This window comes from Phyllobates terribilis, unplaced genomic scaffold (assembly GCF_046119375.1).
Source record: "Phyllobates terribilis strain yellow unplaced genomic scaffold, ASM4611937v1 Scaffold_4__5_contigs__length_816908805, whole genome shotgun sequence".
NCBI lineage: Eukaryota > Metazoa > Chordata > Amphibia > Anura > Dendrobatidae > Phyllobates > Phyllobates terribilis.
In genome coordinates, this window is record NW_027362764.1 from 362,464,507 (window position 1) to 362,485,657 (window position 21,151).

Consider the following 21,151-nt stretch of genomic DNA (forward strand, 5'->3'; position numbering starts at 1 on the left):
TCTTGGATATGGTAAATGTTTATCAGACTACCTCTCTGGAATAGAACCCTGGGAACCTAGGTAACAGCACTAGGGAGGTGTCCCAAGGCAAAGGGGCTGGGACTGGCGGTAGCAAGCCTCGCAACTGACTGCCAGCTATATTTAGAATCAAACTACAAGCTTTTGATCTGCAGTTGCTCTACTGTACACTATAGAAGATAAGTTTGGCTCTGTGGATGAAATTTTTAACTGGACTGCCAGTAGCAAGCCTCGCTGCAGACCATCTCGATCCAAGATTAAGAGGTTTTCATCGGCGGCATTTGTAACATACGCTACTGGAGCAGACATTTTTGAGCTGTGAGGGTACTGTGCCCCATTGTCTGGGTGTGAAATTTTTAATCTGCTTTCTCAGGGAAATGTGGAAACATGCTCTGTGGGTAAAATTTTTTATCAGCTTCTGTGGGATAAATTTGGAAACATACTATGTGGGTGATGTTATGATCTGCTACAGAGACTAAGGAAAGACAGGAGATCTGTCCCTACAATAGAACTAAACTAGATCCCTACGATGTAACTGGGAACCTGATCCTGCGATCAGACCCGCTAAAGTCCTCGGCTAGTCTGAACGCAGACCTATAGATGTGAGGGAGGGATCCCTACAAGATCTAGGGACTGGGATAAGTTGGACACCTCCTAGCAGAAATAGTAGCAGTCAAAGACAAACACACAACAAAAAGCGAAGAGGTCAGAAGACCTAGCAAAACTAACAGAGAACGGCAATAGAGTAACAAGCTAGCTCAACCGTAGTAAATACAAATGAAGTCCAGCAAAGCCAGGAGGGCGGAGCCGGATTAAATAGGCAAAATGGTCATGTGACCAGCAAACTAAAAAAAACCTAACAGAGTTGTAACAGGTGATATGTGTAAATATGCTCTGTGGGTGAAATTTGGTATCTGCTTCTGTGAAGGAAATTTTTAACTGGAATGGCGGTAGCAAGCTTCAGTCTCTGTGAGGGCACTGTTAAAGTTTTAATGTTCATTTACTTCCTATTTTAACATGATTGCTATGGTGACAGAGCCCCTTTAAGTAATTTTCCTATCCACATTTGTTTCCAGGACCATTGTCCTGTTCTTACCCCCATTTTTTTTTTTTTTTGCTGCCCGTTAGCCCTTACGCCAACCATATAACAGCCATTTTTAGCACTAAAGTTCGGATCACCATTGACATCCCAGGTCAAGTTTGGGTCCTCAACCGGACTTTTTAAGGAGTCCGACCAAAACCCGAACATCCAAAGGGTTCGCTCATCACTAATTGTAATGGAAAAAATATTTAATGTTTTTGTTTTTATGGTTGAATGTTATAAACGTTTTTAAAATACTAGTGGGTTTAAAATGCACACCACATAACTAAATGAATAACTTGAGGGATCTATTTTTCCAAGATTTTAGTCACTAGTGTGAGGTTTTCTGTTATTCAAACACCTCAGGAAGTCTGCAAATGAGACCTGAAGTCCGCAATCCATTTTAGCCAAGTTTCCGCTACATAAATCAAATAGCGCTCCTTCCCTTCCAAGTCCTGCCATGTGCCCAAACAACCACTTTTTAACACCTGTTGGATATTACCATTTTTTGGAGAAATTGAGTAACAAATTGTTAGGTAAGTTTTGTCTATTACCCATTGTTAAAATGAAAAATTTGAGGTCAAAGCAACATTTTAGTGGAATAAAATTATTTTTTCACAGCTTTCACACCAAATTTATAAAATTCTGTAAAGGAAATATTGGTCTGAAATGTTCAATACAACACTAGATGATTTCCTTAAGGGGGTTAATTAAAAATGGGGTCACTTATGGGTATTTTTCTCTGCTGTGTCACCTAATGGGCTTTGTAAATGCGATACCTTCCGATATCAGGAAATATCGTATCGGATTGGATCGGGCCGATACCCAAAAAGTATCGGATATCGCCGATTCCGATACCGGAAACCAATGCAAGTCAATGGGACACAAATATCGGAATGAAAATAAACCCTTTCTTTCCTTGTAGGTTAATTCTACATGAAGTAAAACAACTAAGAATAATGTAGAATGACATGAAAAGCCGGCAATTCATCAGCGGCATTCACCGGTACCCGACAATTTACAACAGAAAGAATAGAGCTTCACACATAGATTAGACAGATAGAAACATGTCAGTCACATATATATGAAGTACAGTGACAGTGTTGCTTACTGTACTTGTCATTTAGTGTAAAGGATTTATTAAAAAAAATATTAGTGTTTTCGTGCACCGTCTCTTTAAAAAAGCCGGCCGGCAATTCAGCATCTGTACCCGACAATTTATAACAGACAGAATAGAGCTTCACACATAGATTAGATAGATAGAAACATGTCAGTCACATATATAAGAAGTACAGTGACAGTGTTGCTTACAGAACTTGTCATTTAGTGTAAAGGATTTATTTAAAAAAATAATAGTGTTTTCATGCACCGTCTCTTTAAGAAAGCCGGCCGGCAATTCAGCATCTGTACCCGACAATTTAGAATAGAAGGAATAGAGCCTCACACATAGATTAGATAGATAGAAACATGTCAGTCACATATATATGAAGTACAGTGACAGTGTTGATTACTGTACTTGTCATTTAGTGTTAAAATAAAGGATTTATTTAAAAAAAAATTGGCGTGGGGTTCCCCTTAATTTTAGGCTCTAGCGGAGGTTAAGCAGACAGCTGGGGCAAATGTTTGAAGCCTGGGAAGGGGGTAATACCCACGGAGCTTCCCAGGCTACTAATATCAGCCCCCAGCTGAATACCTAGCCTTTACTAGCTATTAAAATGGGGGACCCCCCCAAAAAAATGACGTGGGGTCCCCCCTAATTTAATAGCTAGCACAGGCTAGGCAGACAGCTGGGGGCTGATATTAATAGCCCAGGAAGGGTGCCATGAATATTGGCCCCCTCCCAGGCTAGAAACACCAGCCGTCAGCCGCCCCAGAAATGGCGCATCCATAGGATGCGCCAATTCTGGCACTTAGCCTCGCTCTTCCACGCTGCCCTGGTGCGGTGGCAGGGGGTAATAGGGTTGGGGTTGATGTCAGCTTATAATGCCAGCTGACATCAAGCCCAGGTTAGTAATGGAGAGGCGTCTATAAGACACCCCCATTACTAACCCCATAGTCAAAGTTAAAAGAAAACACAAACACCCAGAGTAAAGTCCTTTAATTGAAATAAAGACACAATTCTTTATTGTTCTAAATTAAACCATACTTACCATCACGCCCATTCCAGCTGAAGCCAACGATCTCCTGCAATAAAAGAAAAATAATAAAGCAACCTCATCCTTACCTTTCCATGGTTCCCACGACAGCTCCAGCTCTGCTACATCGAGATGACAGGCTGGACCGCAGCAGAAAGCTGCCATCCAGCCTGTCATCCCGCAGACACTGAGAAGCGCAGGCATGCTTGCGCTCCTCAGTGTCTCTCTGTGACGTCATCCAGATGAGCCGAGTTCATGTCCAATGAACTCAGCTCACCTCATGCACGTCACTGACAGCGTGGGAAAATTCTCCTGCACTCAGCGCTTCAGCGTGAGAATTCTCCCACGCTGTCAGTGACATACATGAGGTGAGGTCATGTCCAATGAACTCAGCTCACCTCATGCACGTCACTGACAGCGTGGGAAAATTCTCACGCTGAAGTGCTGAGTGCAGGAGAATTTTCCCACGCTGTCAGTGACGTACATGAAGTGAGCGGAGTTCATTGGACATGACCTCGGCTCATCTGGATGCCGTCACAGCCAGACACTGAGGAGTGGAAGTATGCCTGCGCTTCTCAGTGTCTGCGGGATGACAGGATGGATGGCAGCGTTCTGCTGCGGTCCAGCCTGTCATCTCGATGTAGCAGAGCTGAAGCTGTCGTGGGAGCCATGGAAAGGTAAGGATGAGGTTGCTTTATTATTTTACTTTTATTGCAGGAGATCGTTGGCTTCAGCTGGAATGGGCGTGGTGGTAAGTATGGTTTAATTTAGAACAATAAAGAATTGTGTGTTTATTTCAATTAAAGGACTTTTTTCTGGGTGTTGTGTTTTTTTAAATACTTTACTAGAAATTCATGGTGGTCATGTCTAATATTGGCGTGACCCCATGAATTTTGGGCTTAGGGCCAGCTGATAATGCCAAGCTGGCCTTAACCCCTTTATTACCCAGTGAGCCACCGCACCAGGGCCCTGGATGAGTTGGGTACAGCGCCAGAAGATGGCGCTTCTATGAACGCGCCATTTTCTGGGGCGGCTGCGGACTGCAATTTGCAGCGGGGGTGGCCCAGAAAGCTTGGGTCTCCCTGCGCTGCGGATTCCAGCCCCCAGCTGCCTAGTTGTATCTGGCTGGGCACAAAAATAGGGCGAAGCCCCACGCATTTTTTTTTAAAATTATTTCATGAAATTCATGGAATAATTAAGAAAAAAAGGGCTTCCCTATATTGTTGTGTCCAACCAGGTACAAATAGGCAGCTGGTGGTTGGGGGCAGCCCATTCCTGCCTGCTGTACCTGGCTGGACACAAATATAGTGCGAAGCCCCACGTCAATTTTTTTTTAATTATTTCATGAAATAATTTTTTTAAAAAAGGGCTTCCCTATATTGTTGTGTCCGGCCAGGTACAAATAGGCAGCTGGTGGTTGGGGGCAGCCTGTTCCTGCCTGCTGTACCTGGCTGGACACAAATATAGGGCGAAGCCCCACGTCAATTTTTTTTAAAATAAGTCCTTTATTTTAACACTAAATGACATTTGAGGAGTTAATAAAGATGCAGTCCCTAAATTATTATTTATTTTTTAATTAATTTTTCCCAAAACTTTTGACGTGGGCTTCGCCATATTTTTGTATGCCAGCCAGGTACAGCATCCAGCTTCTATGAACGCGCCATTTTCCGGGGTGGCTGCGCACTGCAATTTTCAGCGGGGGGAGGGGGGGGGGCAGAAAGCTTGGGCCTCCCTGCGCTGCAGATTCCATCCCTCAGCTGCCTAGTTGTACCTGGCTGGACACAAAAATAGGGAGAAGCTTCACGTATTTTTTTTTTTTAATTATTTCATGAAATTCATGAAATAATTAAGAAAAAAAGGGCTTCCCTATATTGTTGTGTCCAACCAGGTACAAATAGGCAGCTGGTGGTTGGGGGCAGCCCGTTCCTGCCTGCTGTACCTGGCTGGACACAAATATAGTGCGAAGCCCCACGTCAATTTTTTTTAAATCATTTCAGGAAATTCATGAAATAATTTAAAAAAATTGATGTGGGGCTTCGCCCTATATTTGTGTCCAGTCAGGTACAGCAGGCAGGAACGGGCTGCCCCCAACCACCAGCAGCCTATTTGTACCTAGCCGGACACAACAATATAGGGAAGCCCTTTTTTTCTGAATTATTCCATGAATTTCATGAATTTAAAAAAAAAAAAACGTGGAGCTTCGCCCTATTTTTGTGTCCAGCCAGGTACAACTAGGCAGCTGGGGGCTGGAATCTGCAGCGCAGGGAGGCCCAAGCTTTCTGGGCCCCACCCGCTGCAAATTGCAGTCCGCAGCCGCCCCGGAAAATGGCGCGTTCATAGAAGCGCCATCTTCTGGCGCTGTACCCAACTCATCCAGGGCCCTGATGCGGTGGCTCACTGGGTAATAAAGGGGTTAAGGCCAGCTTGGCATTATCAGCTGGCCCTAAGCCCGAAATTCATGGGGTCACGCCAATATTAGACATGACCACCATGAATTTCTAGTAAAGTATTTAAAAAAAACACAAACACCCAGAAAAAAGTCCTTTAATTGAAATAAACACACAATTCTTTATTGTTCTAAATTAAACCATACTTACCATCACGCCCATTCCAGCTGAAGCCAACGATCTCCTGCAATAAAAGAAAAATAATAAAGCAACCTCATCCTTACCTTTCCATGGCTCCCACTACGGCTCCAGCTCTGCTACATCGAGATGACAGGCTGGACCGCAGCAGAACGCTGCCATCCAGCCTGTCAATCCGCAGACACTGAGAAGCGCAGGCATACTTCCACTCCTCAGTGTCTGGCTGTGACGGCATCCAGATGAGCCGACAATGAACTCGGCTCACCTCATGTACGTCACTGACAGCGTGGGAGAATTCTCCTGCACTCAGCGCTTCAGCGTGAGAATTTTCCCACGCTGTCAGTGACGTGCATGAGGTGAGGTCATGTCCCATGAACTCGGCGCACCTCATGCACGTCACTGACAGCGTGGGAGAATTCTCACGCTGAAGCGCTGAGTGCAGGAGAATTTTCCCACGCTGTCAGTGACGTGCATGAGGTGAGCTGAGTTCATTGGACATGACCTCGGCTCATCTGGATGACGTCACAGAAAGACACTGAGGAGCGCAAGCATGCCTGCGCTTCTCAGTGTCCGCGGGATGACAGGCTGGATGGCAGCGTTCTGCTGCGGTCCAGCCTGTCATCTCGATGTAGCAGAGCTGAAGCTGTCCTGGGAACCATGGAAAGGTAAGGATGAGGTTGCTTTATTATTTTACTTTTATTGCAGGAGATCGTTGGCTTCAGCTGGAATGGGTGTGGCGGTAAGTATGGTTTAATTTAGAACAATAAAGAATTGTGTCTTTATTTCAATTAAAGGACTTTTTTCTGGGTGTTTGTGTTTTTTTTAAATACTTTACTAGAAATTCATGGCGGTCATGTCTAATATTGGCGTGACCCCATGAATTTCGGGCTTAGGGCCAGCTGATAATGCCAAGCTGGCCTTAACCCCTTTATTACCCAGTGAGCCACCGCACCAGGGCCCTGGATGAGTTGGGTACAGCGCCAGAAGATGGCGCTTCTATGAACGCGCCATTTTCCGGGGCGGCTGCGGACTGCAATTTGCAGCGGGTGGGACCCAGAAAGCTTGGGTCTCCCTGCGCTGCAGATTCCAGCCCCCAGCTGCCTAGTTGTACCTGGCTGGACACAAAAATAGGGCGAAGCGCCACACATTTTTTTTTTTAATTATTTCATGAAATTCATGGAATAATTAAGAAAAAAAGGGCTTCCCTATATTGTTGTGTCCGGCTAGGTACAAATAGGCAGCTGGTGGTTGGGGGCAGCCCGTTCCTGCCTGCTGTACCTGGCTGGACACAATTATAGGGCGAAGCCCCACATAATTTTTTTTTAATTATTTCATGAATTTCCTGAAATAATTTAAAAAAAATTGACGTGGGGCTTCACACTATATTTGTGTCCAGCCAGGTACAGCAGGCAGGAACGGGCTGCCCCCAACCACCAGCTGCCTATTTGTACCTAGCCGGACACAACAATATAGGGAAGCCCTTTTTTTCTTAATTATTCCATGAATTTCATGAAATAATTAAAAAAAAAAAAACGTGGAGCTTCTCCCTATTTTTGTGTCCAGCCAGGTACAACTAGGCAGCTGGGGGATGGAATCTGCAGCGCAGGGAGGCCCAAGCTTTTTGCCCTCCCCCCCCCCCCGCTGAAAATTGCAGTCCGCGGCCGCCCCGGAAAATGGCGCGTTCATAGAAGCTGGATGCTGTACCTGGCTGGCATACAAAAATATGGCGAAGCCCACGTCAAAAGTTTTGGGAAAAATTTATTAAAAAATAAATAATAATTTAGGGACTGCATCTTTATTAAGTCCTCAAATGTCATTTAGTGTTAAAATAAAGGATTTATTTAAAAAAAAAATGGCGTGGGATCCCCCATAATTTTAGTCTCTAGCGGAGGTTAAGCAGACGGCTGGGGCAGATGTTTGAAGCCTGGGAAGGGGGTAAAACCCACGGAGCTTCCCAGGCTACTAATATCAGCCCCCAGCTGAATACCTAGCCTTTACTAGCTATTAAAATGGGGGACCCCCCAAAAAAAAATGACGTGGGGTCCCCTCTATTTTAATAGCTAGCAAAGGCTAGGCAGACAGCTGGGGGCTGATATTAATAGCTCAGGAAGGGTGCCATGAATATTGGCCCCCTCCCAGGCTAGAAACACCAGCCGTCAGCCGCCCCAGAAATGGCGCATCCATAGGATGCGCCAATTCTGGCACTTAGCCTCGCTCTTCCACGCTGCCCTGGTGCGGTGGCAGGGGGTAATAGTGGTGGGGTTCATGTCAGCGCCAGCTGCCATGAAGCCCAGGTTAGTAATGATGGCCGTCTATATGACACCCCCATTACTAACCTACAAAGTGTTAAAAAGAAAAAACACACTACACCCAGAAAAAAATAATTTATTTGAAATAAAACACCATTTTATTTAATTCTTAGTTTACTAAAAAAAAAATAGTTACCTGTCCACGTTCCTGCGCTGATCTCCCATGCACAGCTGTCACATCTGGAGATGGTGACAGCTGTGCATGGCTGCTGTAAGCTCACGCTGCCGGGAACACGTCCGCTCCCGGCAGCGGGAGCCACTGACTGAGGTCACCGGAGTGCATTCAGGCAGCGCAGCTCCGGAGACCTCCTTTACGGCAGTGCTGTACCGTGGGAATTTCTCACGATACAGCAGTGCCGTAAAGGAGCTAACCGGAGCAGCGCTGCCTGAACTCCGGTGAACCCTTACGGCCCCGTCATTCTAGCGGCGGCAGCGGTTCAGAGCGGTCACATTCTATGTGGCTGCTCTGAACTGGAGATCTTCGTGGGACACTCGTGGACTACTACGGAGGGGTAAGGATAAGGTTGTGGTTTATTATTTTATATTTTATTACAGGAGATCGATGGCTTCGGGGAATTAGGTGTCTTGGTGAGTATAGGTGTAGTTTTTTATTTTTTACTTTATTTTAGGTGGCGATCGGCGGGGACAGGTAATGTATGAACTAATTTCTTTTAGGTAACCACTGGCCACCAATGACATGTATTTAACATTTATTGGGGACACAGTAGGGCAATTTAAATAGCAGGATCAGGCTGATGGGAACTACTGCTCCCATCGAGCTGATCCTGCTGGCAGGAGTGGACGGGGGACAGACATAGGCCGATGGGAGTAGTAGTGTCACATCGGCCTATGTCTGCCCGCACACACACCCGCACACACACCCGCACACACACCCGCACACACACACCCGCACACACACACACCCGCGCACACACACCCCGCACACACACACACCCGCACACACACCCCGCGCACACACACCCCGCACACACACACCCCGCACACACACCCCGCACACACACACCCGCACACACACACACCCCGCACACACTAATCATGACGGGTCCGGGAGGTGAGGCTGACCTGTGCGGCCGTGGGAAAGTTGATGTGAGTTCATGCAGTCAAGCATGAACTCACATGAACCCTCTGAGGGCACCGCGGCTACTTCAAATGAACAGCTGATCGGCATCACCTGATACCTCAGCTGTTCATTTGAAATAACCGGCGGGAAAGCGCAGCACAGAACGGGAAAGCCGGCGGTGAAGTCTTTTCACTGCCGGCTTCCCCGCCCGGGTCCTTCGCTCCTTGGTGCTGCGCTCCCCGCCCGGTCCTAATTTACGATCGGGATGGGAGGTGGCGAGGGGAGCGGAGGATCGGGGTGGGAGGCTGCGGGGAAGCAGTATGGGGCTGCGTGATTGTTTAAAAGCCGGCGGCTTTTTACCGCGCGCCGGCTTTTAAACAATCAGGAGAATTCTCCCACGCTGGGATGGCATTCTGATGACAAGCTGGATCGCAGCTGAGCGCTGCCATCCAGCTTGTCATCCTTCAGAGACACTGCAGAGCGCAGGCATTATGGGAACTTCCGATTCCGGTATTCGATATTATAAAAGTATCGGAATTAAGTATCGGAATTCCGATACAGTGAATATCGGCCGATACCCGATATTTCAGTATCGGAATGCTCAACACTAGTGACATGTCATTTTAAATTTATTCCAGGCAAATTTGAACTCCAAAAATAAAATAGCACTCCTCTGCATCCAAGCCTTCCCATGTGTCTAAACAGTAGTGTTTGACCACATATGAGTATTTAACCACATTTAAGCAAAACTGTGTAACAACTTGTGGGGTCCAATTTCTTATATTACCCCTTGTGGAAATTAAATATATATATATATATATATATATATATATATATATATATATATATATATATATATATATCACTAAAACATTTTAAAGGAAAAAAAACTTTTTATGTCCAAATGTTATAAAGTTCTGTGAGCCTGTGGCTTCATAATGCACACCAACAAATAAAAAAAAAAAAATACCCCTCAAAGAATTTTTTAGATGTGGTGACTTTTATAGGGGTCCTGCTATTTTGTTGCACCAGGGATTCTGCAGATGTCATGTCACATTTGCAATCATTTCCAGGAAAATTTGCTCTCCAAAAATAAAATGGCTTTCCTTCCATTCTGAGTCCTGCCATGTGCCCAAACTGTAGTTTTTGATGACATGGAAAATGTGTAAATTTTAATGAAAAAATTAAATTTTTCATTCCATTCATTTCACGTTTGCGTAAAACTTTCAAGTGTTTCACAGGAATTAACAGTCTTCCGGATATCAGTATTGAATACAAAACATTGAGGGGTACAATTTTCATCTGCTAATGTAAAGTAGACATATGGTAAATGCTATTTATATATATTTTTCTGTGGTATGACTCAAGGGTATAAACATTAAAATTTAAAAAATAATTAATTTGTAATGAATTTTAAAACTTTAAATCAGATATTTTAATAAATTTAAAACATTTCGATCTAAACTTACCACTATCAAGGTACAATGTGTAATGAAAAAAAACATTCATAGCATCAATGGGATATGTAGAAACATGCCATAGTTATTACAACCTAAAGTGACACATGTCAAATTTAAAAAATGAGATTTGGTTGCAAATTCCAAAATTGCCCCTGTCACTAAGGAGTTAATCTACAAATGAATATATATATATATATATTTTTGTGTTCAAATCTTTCTGGCTCAAGTAATTTATCTTAGAATATTGTTTGCAAATTTTATAGTACTGACTTTTCTGTTTTCTTAAGGGAAAGGTTGGAAGTGGTGGAGTTACAGGTGATCAGGTATGCACTTAGTTAATCTATTTACATATATGCGCTAGCCAAATCCTTGGCCAGTATATTTTCATTTTCAATATTCTTTGCAGTGCAGATTATTTAGGCCTATAAATTGTTTTATCTTGTTGTTTTCTAAGGACAGTGTATTGGTAAGATGCTTGACACAAAACAAGCAAAAGGCAATCTGTCAATAACTGCTCACAGAAGGACATAAATTCAAAATACAGAACAGAAAAAAAGACTTACCGACACCAGATCAAATTACCATTGCACCAACCGGATGCAGCAGACCCCCATGATAAAGGCATGGGCAACACAGGTGCAAAATTCTGATGAACCAAACTTTCACAAACCTACCAATTCTTGTAGGGGGTGGTTGCCTAGTATTAAACATGCACACAGATTAGGCTTGCATAAGATACCAGTCACACAGATACGTGTGATGTACCGTGTCTGGCTTACAGCCTATTGATGACACCCATACTATTAGATAAGGCGGGCTGCTCATCACCAGTGGCGTACCGCCAATGGTGGCAGGTCACTCCTCTGCTATGGGGCCCATGACTGGAAGGGGGCCCGTGTGCCAGGAGGGCCCCAAGCAGCGTGGGAGCCAGGAGGATAGGGGAGTATTGGGGGGGGGGAGGTTGCGGCGGTGGAGGAGCGGGGCACACACAGTAGCCGCTGCTGCAGCTACCGCGTGTGTCCACTGCTAAAGGGACATGAATATTCCCTCTTCTCTACTCCCATGGGCGTGGAGAAGAGAGAGTATTCATTCTCTTAAGTAGCGGCCAAGGAGGAGCGCTGAGCCGCGGCTCCTCTCAGTGCCCGCTGCTAAAGAGAAAGCATATTCCCTCTTCTCTACTCCCATGGGCATGGAGAAGAGGGAATATTCATTCTCTTAAGTAGCGGACAAGGAGGAGCACTGAGCTGGGGCTCCTGTCAGTGCCCGCTGCTAAAGAGAAAGCATATTCATGCTTCTTCACGCCCATAGTCCCGGCGTGGAGAAGCGTGAATGTGCCGGCAGCAGCAGATGCTGACATGAGCTGCTGCAGACAGGACTCACTGGAGCAGAGGTGAGGAAGGAAGGGGAGTATAAGTGTTTATTATTTTATGTGTGCAGTGATTGGGGCCATACATAGTAGGATTGGGGGATGTGGAGGCCACACATACCAGGATTGGGGGATGTGGAGACCACACATAGCAAGATTGGGGGATGTGGAGAGGCCACACATACCAGGATTTGGGGGGGATTGGGGAGGCCACACAACAGGATTTGGGTGGGATGTGGAGAGGCCACACATACCAGGATTTGGGGGGAATTGGGGAAGCCACACATACCAGGATTTGGGGGGAATTGGGGAAGCCACACATACCAGGATTTGGGGGGAATTGGGGAAGCCACACATACCAGGATTTGGGGGGAATTGGGGAAGCCACACATACCAGGATTTCGGGGGGAGGTGGAGAGGCCTCACATACCAAGATTTGGGGGATGTGGAGAGGCCACACATTCCCGGATTTGGGGAGGGGGACGTGGAGAGGCCTCACATACCAGGATTTGGGGGGGATGTGGGGAGGCCACACATACCAGGATGTGGTGAAATTTACCTGTAGCTGCTGCATTTCTCACCCTAGGCTTACACTCAAGTCAATACCTTTTCCTAGTTTTTTGTGGTAAAATTAGGGGCCTCGGCTTATTTAAAATATATGGTATTTTAAAATCAGTGAGTACGTGGTGCCCATAATATTGCAGGACTGTGGGGTGCATTATACTGAATGGGGGCTGCATTATACCCTATGGGGTGTGTAATATACTGTATGGAGGACTATGGGGAGTGCATTATATTCTATGGAGGACCATGGGAAGTTCCCTATACTATATGGAGGATTATGGGGGGCGCATTAAACTTTATGAAGGATTATGGGGGGCGCATTATACTATATGGAGGATTATAGGTGGTGTATTAAACTATATGGAAGGCTGTGGAGCCATTATAATATTTTGAGGGCTATGTGGGGGGCCATTATACTGTATGAAAGCAATTATACAATGTGAAGGGTTGTGTGGGGTCCATTATACTGTTTGGAGGGCTCGTGCGGGCCATTATACTGTATGTAGGCACATTATAGTGTAAGGAGAGCTCTGGGGGGGTCACAGTTGGGGGATCATACTGTGTTGGGGTCACCATACTTTGCCTTGGGTGTTGAAGTGGGGTACAATAGGGTCATTATATTGCGCATGTGGAGGGATGCACCATGGGGGAATCATACTGTGTTCGGGGTGCACTTTTGTTGGAATCACACTTTATGGGGCAATGAAAGCGGAATCTAGGACTTCAGCGGGAGGAAAATTACTGTGTAAAGGATGGAAAGTTGTGACATCTGCTCTTCTGTGACAGACAAATATTTATTTTTTTTTTGGGGGGGGGCCAATTAGCGCTTCTGCTATGGGGCCCCTTGATTTCTATGTATGCCCCTGCTCATCACTATATATGTGCACCACACATTACAGACACCCCAATTCACCCAACCAACACGAAAGAGCCTGGATGCATCCTGCATAAAAATGGAAAAATGTCAAATAAAAAGATGAAAAATTATGTATAACATACATGAAGTATTGGTCAATATTTTGGCCAAAATACACAAGCTCGCAACCCATGTCAAGTGTTCTTATACTTACAATTCCCTAGAACTGAGTTGGTTGGGCGCAACTAGTTTAAATTAATGCTCAGCAAAACAAATACATCACAGTACAACAACAACAAAATATATTCGTGGTCATCTAGCCACTAATTACCATATTTTTTGGGCTAGAAGACTTTTTTTTTTTTTTTTTTTAACAAGAAAAACTTTTTAAAAAATGTGTGCGTCTTCTAGTCCGGAGGCAGTTTCCTGTGATGGAGGAGAACGCTGACACCGGTTCCTCCCTGATCAGAGAGCTGCTGTCTCCTCCTGCTGTTCACTAATCTTTGTGGTCGGTACAGAGCAGGTGAGGAAGCTTACCAACAGGAACATACTGCAGGAGCTGCGCAGCTGGAGGACTACCTGCAACAATAATTCCTGGACCTTTCAGGTCATGTGACTGATCACATCTTGAAAGGTGCTTGACTTAAGTGTAAGGTCCTACAAATGCTCAGCTGCTGCATCCTCCATAGAGGTCCCAATCAAAAACTGCAGGATGTGGTAAAGTGTAGTGTGTGTGTTGCTGCATGTGTGCATGCAGCAGAGTTATTTGTGTCTTTATGTGCAAGCAGCAGAGCTGTGTTGTGTGTATAGAACTGTAGAGATACACTAACAATAGATTTATTACCTCCCTATTCTACCAAAGTACATAACAATTTGTAATGATGACTCCTCCACTTTACCACACCAAGGAAGTTCTAAACCTGAGGTGTGTCTTATGGTAAGGTGCGTCTTATAGACCGAAAAATATGGGAGATTTTTAATGTGCTTCCACTTTGAGGGCATGTGTATGAATGTGTGTCTGGAAGAGGGCTAATTATGATTGTGCATCATGTTACCCTAGGCAGGAAAATGTGTTGCCTCAGAAAGCAGCAGAATAGAGCCCCTGGGGTTTCATGCCTGTACTCACTTGTATTTGATTTATGCCCCCCACCTTCACCCATGGCCAGGAGCTGTAGTGTGTGCCAACCATAAACAGTATAAACAGCAAATAACAGTATGTAGAATGGGCACATTAATAAGATTATCTCAGCACAGGAACTTTTTCAACTCATCCAATTGTGGAACTTGATTTTATTTATCACATCTTTGAATAATACTAAGTTTGTTCATGAGGAAACCCCATTTAAGTTTTTTTGATTGCATAGGCAAGTGAAGCAAGGAAAACTGACATATTCCTGGAAGCAGGGCCGGCTCCAGGTTTTCTGGGCCCTGGGCGAAAGTCTCATTGGGCCCCTTTAACACATACCACGATTCATGATTCACAGATACCGCAGATATATATATATATATATATATATATATAGTACAATGCCAAAGATTTCACTTCTTACATTACATGAGCGATATCTATTGGAAATTCTACAATAGCTCAGAAACCGGTGAATTCTCTCAACGCGCAGTGCAGACAGGACAGTATAGTCCTCCATACAGTATTTTGGGCACCACATAGTCCTCCATACAGTATTATGGGCCCCATATATTGCTCCATGCAGAATATTGGTCCCCATATAACGCTCCATACAGGATACTGGTCCCCATATAATGCTCCATACAGGATACTGGCCCCCATATAATGCTCTATAGAGGATACTGGCCCCCTTATAACGCTCCATACAGAATACTGGCCCCCACATAATGCCCCATGCAGGATGTCACCTCCCCCCCTTATAATAACCCCATGCAGGATGTCACCTCCCCCCCCCTTATAATGCCCCATGCAGGATGTCACCTCTCCCCCCATATAATGCCCCATGCAGGATGTCACCTCTCCCCCACCATATAATGCCCCATGCAGGATGCCACCTGTCCCCCACTATATAATTCCCCATGCAGGATGTCACCTCTCCCCCACCATATAATGCCCAATGGAGGATGTCACCTGTCCCCCCCACCATATAATGCCCCATGCAGGATGTCATTTGTCCCCCCCCCACCATATAATACCCCATGCCTCCATACATATAAAAAAAAATCAAATACTCACCTCACTTCTCCTCACCTGCTGCTGCTCCGGACCCCTCACCTGCGCCAGCATCTTCCCAACCTGTGCCAGCATCTTCCCGCTCTGCTCTGTGACGGCTCAGGAGAGAGCGCGGTGTAAAGACGTCACCGCACCCTCTGACCTGAGACGTTACAGTGCAGCAGCAGCGGAAGAGACTCGAGCTGCTGCGGAGGCACGGGTAGAGGTAAGTATTGTGTCAGGGCCCTGAGCAAGCGGGGGTGAGTGGGCGCTGACACCGGCACCGCACCACTCACGGGTCCCATAGCACGCTGGGGTGACCGACGGTGAGTGGGCCCCCCCTCCCGCTCAGGGCCCCGGCACTTGCCCAGGAGTACCGGGTGCTGACGCCGGCCCTGCCTGGAAGCAATTCATGACCAAATGACCTTTTTCAAGTAAAATGTGATAAATGACCACCATGAAACTTGATTGGCCACAATGTTTAGGCAAGCACTGCTGTCCAAATCAGGATTCATTTGAGCAGGGAATGTTCTTCCATAGCCCAACAATGTAATTTTTGCGCTTCTTTGCCCACTGTGGCATCCTTGCATCATGACATCCTTGCCTTTGTTTCACTACGGCTACGCTCCCACAATGAGGATTTGAGTTTTTGATGTTGCCGTTTTTTTTATTCTAGGTTACTCATGTTTTATTGTCTTTTTGTCTCTTTTTGATTCATCATGTTTTAAACAAAGCTGCCTTATTTTTGATACTTCCTGATAGTGTTTTTGATATTTCACTGATAGTCATGTGTGGTTTACATGCATTTTTACCACTATAGAAACGCACTAAATACGCACATGCATTTCTAACTTATGAATATTTCCCATCTACTGCAATTTTATGGGGAAAATCCACACATAAAATTCAGTGAACCTGTATGAAAAATTTCAAAAAAGCATTGCAGATCAGTTTATCCTGTGTAAAAAATAAGGACTGTGGGCATGAGCTTTCTATACATCCTATCCCCTTTGTACAAACTATAAAACACTGCATTTTTTTGAACAGCTAAAATATGCATTGTCATAAACTCACCAAATAGTCATTGTGAAATTTAACCTTAGACAGCAATGACATTGCAAATAGTTTACTGCTGTTACAGCCCATTTGTGATAAAGAACGAGCTGCTCATTTGGACATGTGGAGCACCAGCAGGTTTTGTGGGCCCCGGGTGAAAGTCTCAGTGGGCCCCTTTATCACAAACCACGATTCATGATGCACAGATACCGCAGAGAAATATAGGTATAGTGCAATGCCAAAGATTTCACTTCTTACATTACATGAGTGATATCTATTGTAAATTTTACAATAGCTCAGAAACCAGAAAATCCTCGCAGCATACAGTGTGTGTCCTGGGGGATTCGAAAGTTTTCATTTTAGACTTGACAGTATAGTTCTCCATACCGTATTATGGGCACTACATAGTCCTCTATACAGTATTACGGGCACCACATAGTCCTCCATGCAGTATTACGGGCACCACATAGTCCTCCATGCAGAATAATGGGCCCCCATAGAATGCTCCCGACAGAATAATGGGCCCCCATAGAATGCTCCCGACAGAATAATGGGCCCCCATAGAATGCTCCCGACAGAATAATGGGCCCCCATAGAATGCTCCCGACAGAATAATGGGCCCCCATAGAATGCTCCCGACAGAATAATGGGCCCCCATAGAATGCTCCCGACAGAATAATGGGCCCCCATAGAATGCCCCCAACATAAAAAAATAAAATAATCAAATACTCGCCTCTCCTTGTTCCCCGCTGGCCCCAGGTCCTGTGTCTTCAGGCTCTCTGCACTGCTCATTGCAGAGGGCATGCTGTAGTGACATCATTGCGCCTCATCATCAAAAATAAAACCTTGCATTTTTTGTCTCGTTGGTATTGTATAATGCTTTTTTATGCAATTTTTTTCAATTTTTTTCTTTGTTTCTCTGCTTTCAAAATGCAAGAAAAAAAAGCTACAGTTTTGTTAATGCATTTCCCTTAAAAGTACGTACTGCTTATTGTGTTTTGATGAAGAATGGCTTTCTTAGTGTAAATGACCCTTTTCAGCTCGGGCAGCAGGGAATTTCTTGGATACAATCGGTATTTAGTGGGCAGAGTTCACACCTGCTCCATGGCTGCTCCTCCATCCTTTACATGCTGTGCTGTCAGTCTTTATCTAACCACAGCTGCATGTGAGACTCTGGGCTGCCGTATCCTGGGAAAATACTGTGTGTATTCCCCAAAGAAATCTTTCTTATGAGAAAGAGACTGTGTACAACAGCTGACAGTAAAGATGGCTACAACAATTTTCCACCGGATAGTACAAATTATGTTGGATTGTAGAAAAAAAAATGACCATTTGGCTTGAAATAGCAAAAAGCTTGTCAGAGATCAAGTTACTAGAACAAATCTTTGGCAATTAAATTCCACAGATTTTATGTAAAAAAAAAAAAAAAAAAAAAAAAAAAAAAATCTGGTATAAGGCATTCATGATAAAATGAACATAAAATGCTTGAAAATAACAAACAAGTTCAAAGTGAAATTTCCATAGGTCATTCTGACATATCTATCAGTATTCTGCATCTTCAGAAATTCCCACAGAAGAGAAAAGAGCTACATGACCATGAAACTTGTTCGTATATTAGCATTCTCATTTAGGGTCTGTGTGTTCATGGTCGCATGTTCTGGTAAAATAGGTAAAGGTATGCTAAAATGCAATTCACCGTTGATTACAATTTCCTTTTTCTCTGTATGTAGATAGGGCTAAAAATCATTTTTTAATGAAGTTTCTTAAAGGGATCCTCCAGGAATGAGAGAGATAAAATGGCATCGCTGATATCATTGAAACAGTAGTCCTTCCGAGTCGCGTGTGAGAACCGGCTGCAGACTGAAGACACAGAGCTCTCGAGGCCTGTGTCAACTGACAAGGGCTAGATCACACATATAGCAGGTGAAATGGGTATTGAACACCTCACCAATTTTCTAAGAAAATATATTTCTAAAGGTGCTATTGACATGAAATTCTCACCAGATGTCGGTGACAACCCATTCAATCTACACAAAGAAATCAAACCATAGATGTCCATAAATATAATATAAACGAAGTCACATCCATAACCCAGGTAAGAATCTAGTGTGAAATTGATTATAATGACATAGATGCGTATTCAAAGGATAACATCAAAAGTCCCATGTAAGGCAAAAATAAATTACACGATATAGAAATTAACCTGCTATAACTGCCACATCTGTCTCCCACAATACATGCGCTAACCTGTGTATCTACTGTAATCCTATCACATGTTATACAGACCAATGAGCCATATATCCAATCTTGTGTGATACAGTGTGCTAAACTGTGTGTCTAATCCTATCATGTAAGATACAGTCCGGGGAGCAGTGTATCTAATCCTATTATGTGTGATGCTGACTGCTGAGCCGTACAGTGACATGTAAAAGTTTGGACACCCCTGGTCAAAATTACCCCTGGTCAAAAAGCGATCAAAACTTTTACATGCCACTGTATGATAGTCTACTGAGCAATGTATCTAATCCTATTGTGGGATACGGTATGCTGAGCATCTAATTCTTTCATATCTACTTACTGATGGACTCTAATTACTGTGATGTGAATGCTCCACTCAGATCTCTGTAAAGACAGTTGAGCAGCACAACGCCAACTAGTGCCTCCTCCTGTTACAGCAATTGAAGATTCTAGTATCTGTTCTTGGCACCACCTTTCCCAAGCTTTCCTATATCAAAATATAAAATTAATTCTCCCATACAGATAATGTCATAAACAGAAAAATAATCAAAATGCCATAATTGTGCTTTTTTATGACCTCCCTAAAAAATGCAATAAAAAGCAATCAAAACCAGATGTGTACCCCCAAATAAAAACGTCAGGTCTCCACAAAAAAAAGCCCTTACACAGAAAAAAAATGAAAAAATAAAACCGTTAAGCGTGTCAGATAATGGCGAGACAAACCTTCTTTTTGTTTTTTTGCAATCTTCTAAATTATATGCTTGGTATCACTGACAACATACTTGGAGAATCCTGTTGCCTGGTCATTTTTACCATACCATGAGGCTGTGTGCCCATGTTGCGTATTACAAGCGTATATGCTGCGGAATTTCCGCAGCGTAAACGCTTGTAAAACGCATGTATATCCGCACCCCATGGTCCCCAATGGCATTCCGCAATGTCAATGCCCATGCTGCGGATTTTTCCGCAGCGTATATGCTGCGGTCAAAAATCCGCAGCATGTTCATTAATTTTGCGGAAGCGCAGCGGAATTAATGTGCAGATGGTACCCAAGTCTGGATGAGAGGAGACTCTCATCCAGACCTGGGTACCAAAGAACCTGTAAAAAAAAGAAAAAATAAAGTTTATACTTATCTTCTGATGTTTTCCCGCCGTCGCGCTGTTGTGTGAAGGACCTGCCACGTCATTGAGTCATGTGACCCATCACATGACTCAATGACGTCACCGCAGGTCCTGCACACAACAGCGTGAGCCGCTCAAGACTCCGGACGGGGCAGAGAATGCATCGGAAGGTGAGTATAAACTTTATTTTTTTTATTTTTTACCATTCTGATTCTTTTTTTTTAACTATTACTTGGTCACACTATATAAATCCATGCCGGTTGCATGGATTTATATAGTGTGAACAAGTTGTCAAGCACTTTTCCAAGTGATGCTTAAATCACTTGGAGAAGTGCTTGATAACCCGCATGCGGAAATGAATGCAAAGACGCCTCACAAACGCTTCTACCTGGCGGGAAAACCGCATGTAAAATCCGCATGTGATTTTCCCGCCAGGGAGAAGCGTAAAAAATATGCTTCAGTTCCGCAATGTGGGCACTTAGCCTGAAACAAACCCCAAATAAACAATGGAGTAATTACGTTTATTCCCTGCATGTCTATAGTGCAGTGTTGTGAATGGGAGTCATTGCAATTTTTCAGCAGCAGAAGGGAAGGAAGGGAGACACAGATCCATTACTAGTGGGTAGGCGGAGCCCCACAGGATAGTTCACCTCAGATTTAAAAAAAAGTGACGACCAGCCCCTCTACTTAGGCTCCTCCTACTCCCATGTTCTCCAGTCTGAAATTTGAGGTCGCAGAGGATAGTCGCTGCCTTGGCAGCTCCTCAGAAGGTTTTTTATTTTAAATTTACCAATGGAGACCTGCGCGCTCCGCCGTGGGGGGAGCAAGGGCCACAAGCGCCACACATCCCTGGGGGTCCCTGTGGCGCACAGTGGGGTAAGTGCTCTATGTATGAGTGCTTCAGCGGCGGCTGCGGCTGCCGCCGTTACTTCATGTGGTGATGTTCTGTTTTTCTGTATTTGCAGACTGTGTATGAGGATCACCGCTGCATTCTCTGACCCTGGGGGCTGGGGAGCAGGGACGGAGAAGCGCGGCTCCGTTGGAACGGGGGGCGTGGCTTTATTATCTTGGCTTCCTGCCATCACTTTAGGACAGGAAGCC

The 21,151-nt window shown here is 44.5% G+C and overlaps 1 protein-coding gene across 7 annotated transcripts in view; it reads left to right on the plus strand.

Moving 5' to 3' along the window:
* The window catches only part of LOC141265403 (collagen alpha-2(VI) chain-like), a 704,763-nt gene that overhangs the window by 416,282 nt on the left and 267,330 nt on the right, over positions 1-21,151 (plus strand). For 6 of the 7 annotated variants that reach the window (XM_073678446.1, XM_073678444.1, XM_073678448.1 and 3 more), the window contains one exon: positions 10,957-10,992. The exons of the other annotated variant lie outside the window; for it this stretch is intronic. In XM_073678446.1, the coding sequence (XP_073534547.1) occupies positions 10,957-10,992 (36 nt within the window). The remainder of the gene's footprint in view (positions 1-10,956; positions 10,993-21,151) is intronic. 7 annotated transcript variants of the gene reach the window in all.